At 31.5% G+C, this 14,411-nt stretch overlaps 1 protein-coding gene across 1 annotated transcript in view; it reads left to right on the forward strand.

Moving 5' to 3' along the window:
* The window catches only part of ptpn4b (protein tyrosine phosphatase non-receptor type 4b), a 46,599-nt gene that overhangs the window by 18,961 nt on the left and 13,227 nt on the right, over window positions 1-14,411 (forward strand). The window contains 7 exon segments of the mRNA XM_051094450.1: window positions 1,877-1,965; window positions 2,093-2,156; window positions 2,409-2,581; window positions 6,891-6,923; window positions 6,925-6,957; window positions 11,219-11,353; window positions 11,441-11,599. Of these exon segments, the coding sequence (XP_050950407.1) occupies window positions 1,877-1,965; window positions 2,093-2,156; window positions 2,409-2,581; window positions 6,891-6,923; window positions 6,925-6,957; window positions 11,219-11,353; window positions 11,441-11,599 (686 nt within the window).

A 14,411-nucleotide genomic window follows, 5' to 3' on the forward strand; every position in this document is an offset into this window, starting at 1 on the left:
CCTTTGTTAGGGTTTGTTTTGTTTCATTTATTTAATTTATTTATTTAATTGTTATTTTAATGTTTTTTGTTTTCGTAATGTTTGTTTGGGTTTTAGTGTATTTAGTGTATTTTTTTTTTTTGTTTGATTTATTTTTTGTTTGGTTCAGTTTTTAGTGTTTTGTTTTTGTTTGTTTTTAGTGTTTTATTTGTTCTTTTATTTGTTTTTTTGTTATTTTTGTTTGGTATTGTAGTGTTTTAAGTTTTTATGTTTTGATTTTGTTTATTTTTTGTGTTTTTTTTTTTTTTTTTTAGTGTTTTGTCTTAGTGTTTTTGTTTGATTTTTGTTTTGTCGTTAATGTTTTGATGTTTTATCTGTTTTATTTGTTTTGCTTTTTGATTTTTGTTTGTTTTTAGTGTTTTTTGTGTTTTTAGTGTTATTTTATTTTTTTTGGTTTAGTGTTTAGATGTTTTGTTTTTTTGTGTGTGTGTGTGTGTGTGTTAGTGTTTTATTTAGTTTTTTAAAATGTATTTATTTATTTATTTTTTTTAGTGTTTTGTTGTTTGTTTTGATGTTTTGATTTTGTTTTGTTTAGTGTTTTTGTTTTTATTTATTTTATTATTTTATTTCATTTATTTATTGGTTGGTTGGTTTTTAGTTTTTTTTTTTTTTTTTTTTTTTAAATAGTTGTTTTTTAATGTTTTGATGTTTTGATTTTTTTGTGTGTGTGTTTTATATTTCATTTTTTTTTTATTTAATTTATTTTTTGTTTTTTAGTGTTTTTTGTTGTTGTTTTGATGTTTTGATTTTGTTTGTTTTAGTGATTTTTGTTTAATTTGATTTGGTTTTAGTGTTATATTTTTTTGGTGTTTTGTTGTTTGGTTTGTTTGTTTGATTTTTTTGGTTTTATTGTTTTTATGTTTTGATTTTGTTTGTTTTTAGTGTGTTGTTTTTATTTATTTTATTTATAGGTTGGTTTTTAGTGTTTTGTTTTTTTAATAAATTTAATTTCTTTTTTGTTTTTTAGTGTTTTGTTTTATTGTTTTGATTTTTTTTTAGTGATTTTGTTTGTTTTAGTGATTTTTGTTTGATTTGGTTTTTAGTGGTGTGTGTTGTTTGTTTGATTAGTTTTTTTTTTTTTTGTGTTTTGATGTTTTGATTAGGTTTGTTTTTAGTGTTTTATTTGTTTTGTTTGGGTTTTAGTGTTTAGTTTTAGTGTTTTGACGTTTGAAATTGTTTTAGATTTTAGTGGGGGTTTTTTTTGTGATATAATTATAATTAAATCAGTTTGCTTGGTTGTTCTATACATTGTAGATAAAACACCAAAAAGTATTAATATAGATGAAAACCAATAAAGTTTATTTATAAATTGTTGTTTATAAACATTTAAATTGTACATGAGTACATTTGTACATTTATATCAATTTTTAATGATGTAATTATTTCTATCGCAATTTGTTGTTGAAATATAAACATTTAAACAGTGACTGCAATAATTTATTATAACAGATTTATTCAAAAATTAAATTATGAAGACATCATGTAAAAAATATAATGAATGTGTAGTGTAGTGTATAGTGAAAAAAATGGTCTCTTTTTTTTAATTAGTAAATTTCACAATTGATTACAGTGAAATGGCAAGAATTAAATGTAACAGTTTGAAGTACAAAGAATTAGTAGTATTTTCTTGGAACACTATTATTTTGTTCTATGTTTCATTCGTTTGATCAGTATATTCTATCCCCCTAACATTATTGGCCGATAGCAAAATGGTTGCCTGATTATTGAGCATCCCTTCTCAAGTACACCAAAAGTCTAAGCATCCTTTGAAACAAAATGGTTTTGATGTTGCCGTGGAAACTGCATCCTTATGGTTTCCAACTCTTGATGATTTCAGGACCACTGTAACACAGAGATTTACATCGGAGTTTTGTCTGCCGGCATCTCCGTCTATAAGGACAGGGTACGAGTCAACCACTTTCCATGGTGAGTGTCATTTTAGCTGTCAATTTCTATTTAGAACTGATTTCAATGAGAAATTTCATCAACTGAAAGTTTATGGATGCAAATTTACATTTAATATGTTATCCCCCCTCTCTTTTTTGTGTTTCAGGTTGAAAATTGTAAAAATATCTTTTAAATCTAAACAGTTTTTTATACAACTAAGAAAAGAACTGGTACGTATGAAATTAGGTGTTTGTTTAGATGTGTTGTTTTTCATTTAATCAGTCTTTATTATGTTTATTATTACCTGCTGTTTACTTAATTGAGAAATAATTGAAGACTACAGGTTAATTGATTTATTTAACTTTTTAAGATTGAATGTGAATCTTGTGCTGTAGCAGCAAAATGTTATTTTGTTAAGAATACACTTTTTTTCTCATTTTCTTCATCTGATCTCTGTTGTTTTTTCTTAATGTGTTTCACAGACTGAGAACAGAGAGTCTTTACTGGGTTTCAACATGATGAACTACAGAGCTTGTAAGAACTTATGGAAAGCCTGCGTGGAGCATCACACGTTTTTCAGACTGGAGCGGCCCGTTCCTCCGGAGAGAAACCTCTTCCTGCAGTACTTCACCCTCGGATCCAAGTTTCGCTACTGGTGAGAACATTAGAGTTCGAACTCTTGTGTTGTTGTTGGGATGTAGTGGATATATGAGCAACACTTTTGTTTTTGCCCCATTTTTCATGAGCTGAACTCAAAGATCTAAGACTTTTTCTGTGTACACAAAAGCCTATTTCTCTCAAATATTGTTCACAAATCTGTCTAAATCTGTGTTAGTGAGCACTTTTCCTTTGCCGAGATAATCCATCCACCTCACAGGTGTGGCATATCAAGATGCCGATTAGACACCATGATTATTGCACAGGTGTGCTTTAGGCTGGCCACAATAAAAGGCCACTCTAAAATGTGCAGTTTTATCACACAGCACAATGCCACAGATGTCGAAGTTTTGAGGGAGTGTGCAATTGGCATGCTGACTGCAGGAATGTCCACCAGAGCTGTTGCCCGTGAATTGAATGTTCATTTCTCTACCATAAGCCGTCTCCAAAGGCGTTTCAGAGAATTTGGCAGTTCATCCAACCGGCCTCATAACCGCAGACCACGTGTAACCACACCAGCGCAGGACCTCCATATCCAGCATCTTCACCTCCAAGATCGTCTGAGACCAGCCACCCGGACAGCTGCTGCAACAATCGGTTTGCATAACCAAAGAATTTCTGCACAAACTGTCAGAAACGTCTCAGGGAAGCTCATCTGCATGCTCGTTGTCCTCATCAGGGTCTCGACCTGACTGTAGTTCGTCGTCGTAACCGACTTGAGTGGGCAAATGCTCACATTTGATGGAGAGGTGTTTTCTTCACGGATGAATCCCGGTTTTCACTGTACAGGGCAGATGGCAGACAGCGTGTATGGCGTCGTGTGGGTGAGCGGTTTGCTGATGTCAACGTTGTGGATTGAGTGGCCCATGGTGGCGGTGGGGTTATGGTATGGGCAGGCATATGTTATGAACAACGAACACAGGTACATTTTATTGTTGGTATTTTGATACTGTGAGGTACTGTGATGAGATCCTGAGGCCCATTGTTGTGCCATTCATCCACGACCATCACCTCATGTTGCAGCATGATAATGCATGGCCCCATGTTGCAAGGATCTGTACACAATTCCTGGAAGCTGAAAACATCCCAGTTCTTGCATGCCCAGCATACTCACCGCACATGTCACCCATTGAGCATGTTTGGGATGCTCTGGATTGGCGTATACGACAGCGTGTTCCAGTTCCTGCCAATATCCAGCAACTTCACACAGCCATTGAAGAGGAGTGGACCAACATTCCACAGGCCACAATCAACAACCTGATCAACTCTATGTGAAGGAGATGTGTTGCACTGCATGAGGCAAATGGTGGTCACACCAGATACTGACTGGTTTTCGGACCCCCCCCCGGACCCCCAATACAGTAAAACTGCACATTTTAGAGTGGCCTTTTATTGTGGCCAGCCTAAGGCACACCTGTGCAATAATCATGCTGTCTAATCAGCATCTTGATATGTCACACCTGTGAGGTGGATGGATTATCTCAGCAACGGAGAAGTGCTCACTAACACAGATTTAGACAGATTTGTGAACAATATTTGAGAGAAATAGGCCTTTTGTGTACATAGAAAAAGTCTTAGATCTCTGAGTTCAGCTCATGAAAAATGGGGGCAAAAACAAAAGTGTTGCGTTTAGAATTTTGGTCAGTGTGTGAACTAGATGTTCCAACTGATGTTCTGAACACTGGTTCAGAAATTCATTTTAATCATAATTTATGTGAATTTTAAATTTTTTATTTTATTTTATTTTATTTTTTATTTTATTATATCCCCCCCCCGGAAATGCTAGTTAATGTATGTTATTGTATTGGACTAAAACTTACTAGCTTTACATGCAAAGGGTGTAACAACTTACCAAAAAATGTAATTATTTTTGTACTGGTTTGGGTTTTTCCCCACATTTTGTTGCACTTATGATGTTCCCACTCAAAAAATGACTGACCTACAAAAAATAGTTTACAAATTTCTTATATTATTACAAAATATTGGATCCAATGCTTTTTTCACTCAAAACACTGAGGTGCATAAGCTTATGTCAAGCTTAGATTTAGAAGTATGTTACGTAAGTAAAGTTAGTAAAGTATTTTAAGTAAAATATGAAAGTTACAAAGTGTGTTAGGTAATGTTAGTAAGGTATGTTAAAGGAGACCACTTCCAAAACAAAGATTACATATAATGTACACACCCCCTTGTCATCCAAGATGTTCATGTCTTTCTTTCTTTAGTCATAAAGAAATTGTTTTTTGAGGAAAACATTTCAGCATTTTTCTCCATATAATGGACTGATATGGCGCCCCCGATTTTGAACTTACAAAATGCAGTTTAAATGCGGCTTCAAATGATCCCAAATGCGGTTGTAAATGATCCCAGCTGAGGAAGAAGGGTCTTATCTAGCGTAACGATTGTTATTTTCATAAAAATAATACAATTTATATACTTGTTTTAATTTCAAATGCTCGTCTTGTCTCACTCTGCCTGGACTGTTTTTGTTCCGGTTCATGTCGAAAAACTCCCATCTCATTTTCTCCCTCAACTTTAAAATCGTCCTATATCGCTGTTTTAACTTTTTTGTTAAGGGTGTTTGATCTTCTTTGCATGTTTATTTTGCAAAGACTGGATTGGTACTTCTGCAGCGATGTAGGATGATTTTGAAATTATTTTTTAAGTTGAGGGTGAAAATACGATTCAAGTTTTTCAAGCCTAACTGTCTTAAGCCAGAATGCACAGAGTTCAATGAGAGCAAGGCAAGAGCATTTGAGAATAAAAAGTATTTAAATTGTATTTTTTAAAAATGAAAATAACCGATCGTTTCACTAGATAAGACCCTTCTTTCTCGGCTGGGATCATTTACAAATGCATTTGGGATCGTTTGAAGCCACATTTAAACCGCATTTTGGAATTTCAAAATCGGGGTACCATATCAGTCCATTATATGGAGAAAAATGCTGAAATGTTTTCCTCAAAAAACATAATTTCTTTACGACTGAGGAAAGAAAGACATGAACATCTTGCATGACAATGGGGTGAGTACATTATATGTAAATCTTTGTTTTGGAAGTGGACTTCTCCTTTAAGTAAGTGAAGTTAGTTTGTAAAATATGTCAAGTAAGTAAAGTATGTTAAGTAAATAATGTATGTTAAGTAAGAAAAGTTAATAAAGCATGTTAAGTAAGTAAAGTTAGTAAAGTATTTTCAGTAATGTATGTTAGTAAGAAAAATTAGTAAAGTATGTTAAGTGGGTGAAGTATGCTAAGTAAAGTTAGTTTGTAAAATGTTAAGTAAGTAAAGTATGTTAAGTAAATAATGTATGTTAAGTAAAAAAAAAGTATGTTAAGTAAGTGAGGTTAGTAAAGTTTTACTAACTAAAGAATGTTAGGTAAAGTTAGAAAGTGTGTTAGTTAATGTTAGTAAAGTATGTTAAGTAAAAGTTAGTTTGTAAGTAAAAGTTAGTTTGTAAAATATGTTAAGTAAGTGAAGTATGTTAAGTAAAAGTATGTTAAGTAAAAAAAAATAGTATTTTAAATAATGTATGTTAATTATGAAAAATTAGTAAAGTATGTTAGGTAAAGTTAGTAAAGTATTTTAACCGAAAGATGTTAAGTAAGGAAAATTAGTAAAGTATGTTAAGTAGGTAAAGTATGTTAAGTAACATTAGAAAATGTGTTAGGTAATGTTAGTAAAGTATGTTAAGTAAGTAAAGTTAGTTTGTAAAATATGTTAAGTAAAGAAAAATTAGTGAAGTATGTTAAGTAAAGTTAGTAAAGTATTTTAAGTAATGAATGTTAAGTAAGAACTTACTGAAGTTAGTAGTGTATTTTAAGTAATGTATGTTAAGTAAGAAAAATTCAAGTATAAGTAAAGTTAGTCATGTATTTTAAGCCATGTATAAGTAGTAATGTTAGTAAATTGTTAAGAAAAAATCATAGAACTAGTTAGTAAATATGTTAAGTAAGTAAAGTTAAAGTATTTTAAGTAATATATGTTAAGCAAGAAAAAATAGTAAAGTATGTTAAGTAAGTAAAGTTAGTAAGTATGTTAAATAAAATAAGTAGTAAGTAGTTTTGCTTGTATAAAATGCTTTTCATCTGCCAATGCATACATATCAAAATATCAATATGGATTTTAACAAAAAGGTGAAAAATAAACATTTAAGCTACGTCACCTACCCTATTAGCGGTTTATTGGTTGTTTCTTAAGTTTTGGTTGCGACTGTAAGTCATTTTGTCATCTGTTGCCGTTATCTCTCCTGAGTCTTGTGCAAATGGAGTTTTGAGAGCCGGCAGTGACACTGTGTTCTGGCTTTTTTGCAGTGGGAGGACAGAGGCGCAGTCTGTACAGTACGGAAGAAAGAGGCAACAAGAACAGAGTTTTTGCAAGGTAACACATTTTTTAATAACCAATAAGCGGGGGAACTCTGTGCAAGCAATATGCGTTATGTAACGGTTTGGAAGTAAAAAAAAGTTACGTGGTATGTTTGGGAGCTTTTATTAATATCTTGGATTGTTTTTTATTTTCATGTTTTCCTTTTGCATTTCAGATTTAATTGTAATAATTTTTGTGTGTTTTTGTCCTTTTTTTTTTTTTAAATGTCTACAGTCGCCTTTTTTTTTTCCAGTTTTAACGTTTTTGTTTTTTTAATATTTACTTCAGGATATCGAAGTTAATCTAAATAAAAAGTAGAAATGTTGCATGAGCAACTAGATGGTAAACTTTTTATTTTGTTATTTATATATTTTTATATTTTATTTTGTATTTCAGTTAATGTTTTACATTTACCTACATAACAAAAATAAATTTTTATGGTTATGGTTCTAGTTAACTTTAATAACACTGGTTCACCACTATAGACAATGATGTGGATGTTTTTTTGTGGTTATATCTGTTATATTTGTCAGTATGTGCTGATGTGTGTGTGTACGTGTTTGGGTGTGTTGCATTATGGGAGAACTCCCACCCATCTTGATCCTTGTGGTGTTAAGTGTCAGTGTGTATCTGTGCGTATGTGTCACTGTGTGGTCAGATGTTCTCAGAATGACACCCAAACACAGGAAGCACAAGCAGGGCTGTGTAGTGCACGGCTGTGAAGGGCGTGCACATGTCATGCACATGTTTGTGAAAATACACTCAGACACTTGCTTCGAAGATGCTGAGGCTGAAAGTTAAACTACGGTTTATGGTTCATCATACTTCTAGGAGGTATTTCTTTTTAACTCTGCTGACCTTTCTCTTTGAAGTGTACGATAATCGTGTGAAGTTTCACAAAATGCTTTTGAGAAATATTTCAAAGTAGATATTTGTGGTTTTTAAGAGCAGCATGTGTACGAACATCGCAACAGGAAGGAGTGAACTATTGTTAGTGTATCACTTGTTTCTGATATTTTCATTTTCATTTGCTTTTTACATTTACATTACTTTCACATTGGTTGATGTAAACGCTAAGAAACATCGCAAAATCAGGTGAGACAGGAACTTTTTTTAATAGTATTTCTACTTTTGAAATCCAGTAAGGTGTTTCTTCACTTGTGAGGAATGCTTCAGGGCACATTGTTAGAAAACGTTCAAGATTCTTAGAAGTACCATGTGTTTAAACATGCTTGTTTGACTGACTATATGAAACGAAAAAGTTGTGTAAAATGTGCCATGTTTTTGTGTTAATTCTAAAAAATATCGGAGAATGAGTTAAAATTTAAAGTTTTTTTTTTTCCAAATATTTGTATGAAAACCAATAAGATTTTTTTTTTTTCACTTTTGAGGAATATTTCAGGGCAGAAGTTTTTAGAAATACCATGTGTACCAACATCGTAAAAGGACATTGTTTGTAAACTAGTGTTCACCATCTACTTTACTATCTACTATGGTTACATAAAAAGGTTTAGGGTAACAGAAAAGAGTAATTTCTTTGTAAACTAGTGTTCGGATGCTTTGTTTTTATGATAAAGTTTGTTTGATATTTATGGTTTTTAGGAGTAGCATGTTTGTGAATCTTGTAACCGTGTTTGTAAAATAATATTGTTGTAATTCTAATTATTTTTGATGGGTTTTTTGGTGAAAAAACATCGTAATGTGTAAAAATGTGTTTGTTAGTTTATGTAAATGCTAAGAAATTTCACAGAATGAGTTTAAACACAAACGGTTTTCATAGTATTTACGAAGTGTACAAAATCCAGTAAGGTGTCTTTCTTCTCTATTAAGAAATGTTTCAGGAAACGTTTTTAGAAAATGTTCAAGGTTTTTAGACGTAGTCAGTAGAAGTTAGTTTGTTGGTTTGACAGTGTAAAACAACAACAAAAAAACGTTCTGTAAAATGTGCCGTGTTGGGTTGCGTAATTCTGAAAAATATCGGCGATTGGGTTAAAATTGAGAGTTTCTTATTTTAAAATACTTGTATTAAAACCAATAAGATTTCTTCTTCACTTTTGAGGAATGTTTCTGAGCAAAAGTTTTCAGAAGTAGCTCGTGTACAAACATTGTAAAAAGAAATTGTTTGTAAACTACATTTTCATAAGTAACATGTACGAACATCGTAAAAAGAAATTTTGTAAACAAAATTTTCAGAAGTAGCATGTGTACAAACATCGTCAAAAGAAATTGTTTGTAAACTAAATTTTCATAAGTAACGTGTACGAATATCGTAAAAAGAAATTGTAAACAAAATTTTCAGAAGTAGCATGTGTACAAACATCGTAAAAAGAAATTGTAAACTAAATTTTCATAAGTAACATGTATGAACATCGTAAAAAGAAATTGTTTGTAAACGAAATTTTCATAACGTGTACGAACATTGTAAAAAGGAATTGTTTGTAAACTAAATTTTCAGAAGTAGCATGTGTATGTACTTCATAAAAAGAAATTGTTTGTAAACTAAATTTTCATAAGTAACATGTATGAACATCGTAAAAAGAAATTTTGTAAACAAAATTTTCATAACGTGTACGAACATTGTAAAAAGGAATTGTTTGTAAACTAAATTTTCAGAAGTAGCATGTGTACGTACTTCATAAAAAGAAATTGTTTGTAAACTAAATTTTCATAAGTAACATGTATGAACATCGTAAAAAGAAATTTTGTAAACGAAATTTTCATAACGTGTACGAACATTGTAAAAAGGAATTGTTTGTAAACTAAATTTTCAGAAGTAGCATGTGTACGTACTTCATAAAAAGAAATTGTTTGTAAACTAAATTTTCAGAAGTCAAATGTACGAACATCACAAAAAGAAATTGTAAACTAAATTTTTATAAGTAACGTGTACAAACATTGTAAAAAGAAATTGTTTGTAAACAAAATTTTCAGAAGTAGCACGTGTACAAACATCGTAAAAAGAAATTGTAAACTAAATTTTCATAAATAATGTATGAACATCGTAAAAAGAAATAGTTTGTAAACAAACTTTTCAGAAGTAGCATGTGTACGAACTTCATAAAAAGAAATTGTTTGTAAACTAAATTTTCATAAGCAACGTGTATGAACATCGTAAAAAGAAATTGTAAACTAAATTTTCATAAGTAACGTGTACGAATATCGTAAAAAGAAATTGTAAACTAAATTTTCATAAGTAAAGTGTACGAATATCGTAAAAAGAAATTGTAAACTAAATTTTCATAAGTAAAGTGTACGAATATCGTAAAAAGAAATTGTAAATACAATTTTCAGAAGTAGCATGTGTACAAACATCGTAAAAAGAAATTGTAAACTAAATTTTCATAAGTAACATGTACGAACATCGTAAAAAGAAATAGTTTGTAAACAAACTTTTCAGAAGTAGCATGTGTACGAACTTCATAAAAAGAAATTGTTTGTAAACTAAATTTTCATAAGCAACGTGTATGAACATCGTAAAAAGAAATTGTAAACAAAATTTTCATAAGTAACGTGTACGAACATCGTAAAAAGAAATTGTAAACAATATTTTCATAAGTAGTATGTGTACGAACATCTGAAAACTTGGTTTACAAACAATTTCTTTTTACGAAGTAGCATGTGTACGAACATTGTAAAAAGAAATTGTCTGTAAACAAAGTTTTCGTAAGTAGCATGTGTACGAACAAGTGAACAAAGTCCTGTAAGATGTCTTTCTTTAATTTTGAGGAATTTTTCAGGACACTTTGTTAGAAAAAGTTCAGGGTTTTTAGATGTAGTAAAAGAAAAGTGTGTTAGTTTGTTGGTTTAACAGTATAAAACAAAACAAAATAACATTGTATAAAATGTGCTGTGTTGGGTTGCGTAAATTCTGAAAAATATCAGACATTGAGTTAACATAGAGTTTTTTGTATGAAAACAAATAAGATTTCTTCTTCACTTTTGAGGAATGTTTCTGGGCAAAAGTTTTCAGAAGTAGCATGTGTACTAAAGGAAATTGTTTGTAAACTAGTGTTTGTGTAATGCAGCTACAATAATCTTGTATGGTTTCTTAACGAGTACCTTAAGTTAACAGAAGATTCGAAAAAGATTACAAAAAAGACGATATTTTTAGTTACGTCAAATGTGGCATGTTTGGATTATGTAAATGCTAAGTAATTTCACAGCAGTAGCGATTCTAATTTTTACAAATGCAAAAAATTCAAATCTAATTTTACATTGTACGTTGTTTCTTGTGGTTCTGGTTGATGGATCTGTTGTGAATCGAATGTGTTTCCAGGTCACCGAGCAAGCCACTGGTCAGGAGACTGATGAGCGGTTTGGACTGGGAGACTGTCAGCAGGAATTCCCTCTCGGATGACCGGCTGGAGACTCAGAGTCTGCCGAATCGTTCTCCACCAGACTCGCCCGATCAGTGAGTTAACACACACTCACGAATGTACCAACGTATGCAAGTTCATCCGTGCTGTGGGTTATTTTTTTAATTTCTTCCTTTCCTCAGCAGTAACTCGGTGTTTACCACAGACGGGGCGCGGGTCAGGCCGTCCTCCATTGGTCATCTGGTCGATCACGTGATTGATGACTCGCCATGCCAGACGTTCACCAATCACAAGTCTGCATCCTCCACGCAGGCCAACAGCATCAGCCTGGACTCGACACCGTGAGTTTGGAACTTTTTGTTAATAAAAGCAAACCTGTGCTCATTATCACAAACTAGAAGAGTTCACAACGATCACAATTCAGTATGCGAATATGACAATGACATAACTGCTAGATTTGTAGTATTTTTGAATGCAAAACATTCTTACCATAAAATTGATCAATTTAAATTATTTAGATAAATCACTTGATTTATTGCTATTATTTTTTAAATGATTAATTAAAACAATTGCTAATTTAAAAATAAAGAAGTTTACGCAAACTGTTGCATTTAGTTTAAATCGTAAGTTTATAGTTTACATTTAAGTATCTTTTTTTTGTACAATGTGCAAAATTGTAAATAAGGTTGTAAATAAAAAAAGTAAATATATACCATACTTTTTATGCAAAAAAGGTTTAAAATATAAATGTTACAATGTAACTGTAAAAACAAACAATATTTACATTGATTTTCAGTGGTTTTCCCTTTTTTCACCCCTAACTTTTTAATTATTCATAAAAAGAAAATTGCTTAAACAGTTGCATACAAAATCTAAATGTTACAATGTAAGTGTAAAAACAGTCAATATTTACATTTATTTTCAGTGGTCTTTCCTTTTTTCCCCTTTTTATTGTTTATTATTTGCAGCCGTAATTTTAATTATTCGTAAGAAAAGGAATTTGCATAAACGGTTATATACAAAATCTAAATGTTACAATGTAAGTGTAAAAACAGTCAATATTTACATACATTTTCAGTGGTTTTCTCTTTTTTTCTTCATTTTATTGTTTAGTATTAGCAGCCAACCTTGTTAATTATTAGTAAAAAATAAATAAATAAACTACATAAACAATTACATACAAAATCTAAATGTTACAATGCAAGTGTAAAATTATTACAATTCATTTTCAGATTTCAGTTTACATTCAAATTTTCAATTTTTTTTTTTTTATTTTATTGCCTACTATTTGCAGCCCTATTTTTTTTTTCATTCATTAAAAAAATGCATAAATGATTACATAAGTCTAAATGTTGCAATGTAAGTCTAAAAGCAATTAATATTTACATTCATTTTCAGTGGTTTTCTTTTATTTACTATTTTATTGTTTAGTATTTGCAGCCTTAAGTTTTTGTTAATTGTTTGTAAAAAAAAACAAATTGTATAATCAATTACATACAAAATCTGAATGTTACAATGTAAGTGTAAGAATAATTACCATTCATTTTCAGATTTCAATTTCAAAATTTTCAATTTTTGCTATTTTATTGCTTAATATATGCAGCCCTAAAATTTAGTTCGCAAAAGCGTTTGCAGTTTGCATAAACTGTTGCAATTTGAATTTAAGGTGTATATTTGTAGTTTGTTTACGTAAGACATACATCTTTTTATCACAAACTTTCAACGTATACTTTATCATATACCTTTTCTCATTTTGAACAATGCTTTAACACATTGGGTTTTTTTTGGCCTTAGTGGTTACCATGATGTTTGGCAATGTGTGCAGCTTATTGTGAAGATAAACCACATGAATGTTTTCCCCAGTGCAGCTGCTAAACAAAGTGATTATGAGGCTAAAACTCGTCTGTTTGACATCCACACTCTATTTTAGTTTGCTTATATATTTATTAGTTGTCTTGTGCAGATGAGCAATTGTAATATTTCTTTTCAAGATTCTAGATTTTGATTTTCCCAGTGATATGTTTTCAGCACACAAGGGCTGGACTGACACACTTTGAGTCATCAAAGTTTCCGCTGTGAAATGTTGTTCTTATTTTAGCACCAAGCAGTAGACGCACACTCTCGTTGGCAACCTGAGGTTTAATATCGTGTGACCACACACCTCTGATGAAATGACACGTTCGTGGTTTGAGACTGTTTTCACACACATTTCAGCTTGAGAAACGGCGAGCGATTGAACTAGGGGAAATTGCTCTCAGCCTTCGCGGTGGGCACAGTTCAGTGTTACGGTGGCACAACTGATAGAACCCAGCACCACTTTCCATTGGAATAAGCTGTGGCCACGCATTTCCTTTCTCAGATCGTGCCATCTCATTTCGCAATGTCAGAATTTCCAAATCTAGGCTGTCCAGTTCACTTTCGATTCGTCGTGTGCGTCATTTGCACTTTGATGTGGAGTTCTCATGTTCTACATAAAGATTAGAGTCTTAAATGAGAAGTCTTGCTTCTTATCTCTTTTTGACCTGATTGTGAAAAGAAATGGCTGAGCTTGCAAGGTGAAATGTGGTAGACGATTCACAGTTCAGTTCACAATTCTTTAGATGTAAGCAAGAATAGCCTGATCAAAATTCAGCATGCAAGTAATTGGAAGAAATTACTTGCAATCACAATTCAGTATGCAAATATGTGATTCTTTCAGTGTAGGCGTTTGCTACTTTTAGTACTGCTAACAACTATTTCGATTTTTGTTTAAATTAACTAAAAAGGCTCATTTTATTCCCAGCATTTTCTTCTTGTACAATGCGTCAAATTGGGAAACGGTAAAAAATGTAAATGTACACACTGTTGTGTGAAACAGGTTTAAAATATTAATGTTACATTTAAGTGGTTTTCTTTAAGTTTCTTAAAGAGTTTATTGCTTTGTTTTTGTAGCCTTCCATAAAAACGTGTTACTTTTTAATGTACTATAAAACGTATCGCAATACCCTGCTTTTAAAAACGATACGATTCCGCATTTTACTAGTACTGATACTTTAAGAATGCGTTTTAGTAAGAGTTGTATTTCTACGTGTCTGTGTTAGTGAATGGCGCAGATGCGCAATTTTGTTTACTACACGCATACATGTGACGCTCGCTGTTTTCAGCATCTGCCGC

This window comes from Labeo rohita, chromosome 22, assembly GCF_022985175.1.
Source record: "Labeo rohita strain BAU-BD-2019 chromosome 22, IGBB_LRoh.1.0, whole genome shotgun sequence".
NCBI lineage: Eukaryota > Metazoa > Chordata > Actinopteri > Cypriniformes > Cyprinidae > Labeo > Labeo rohita.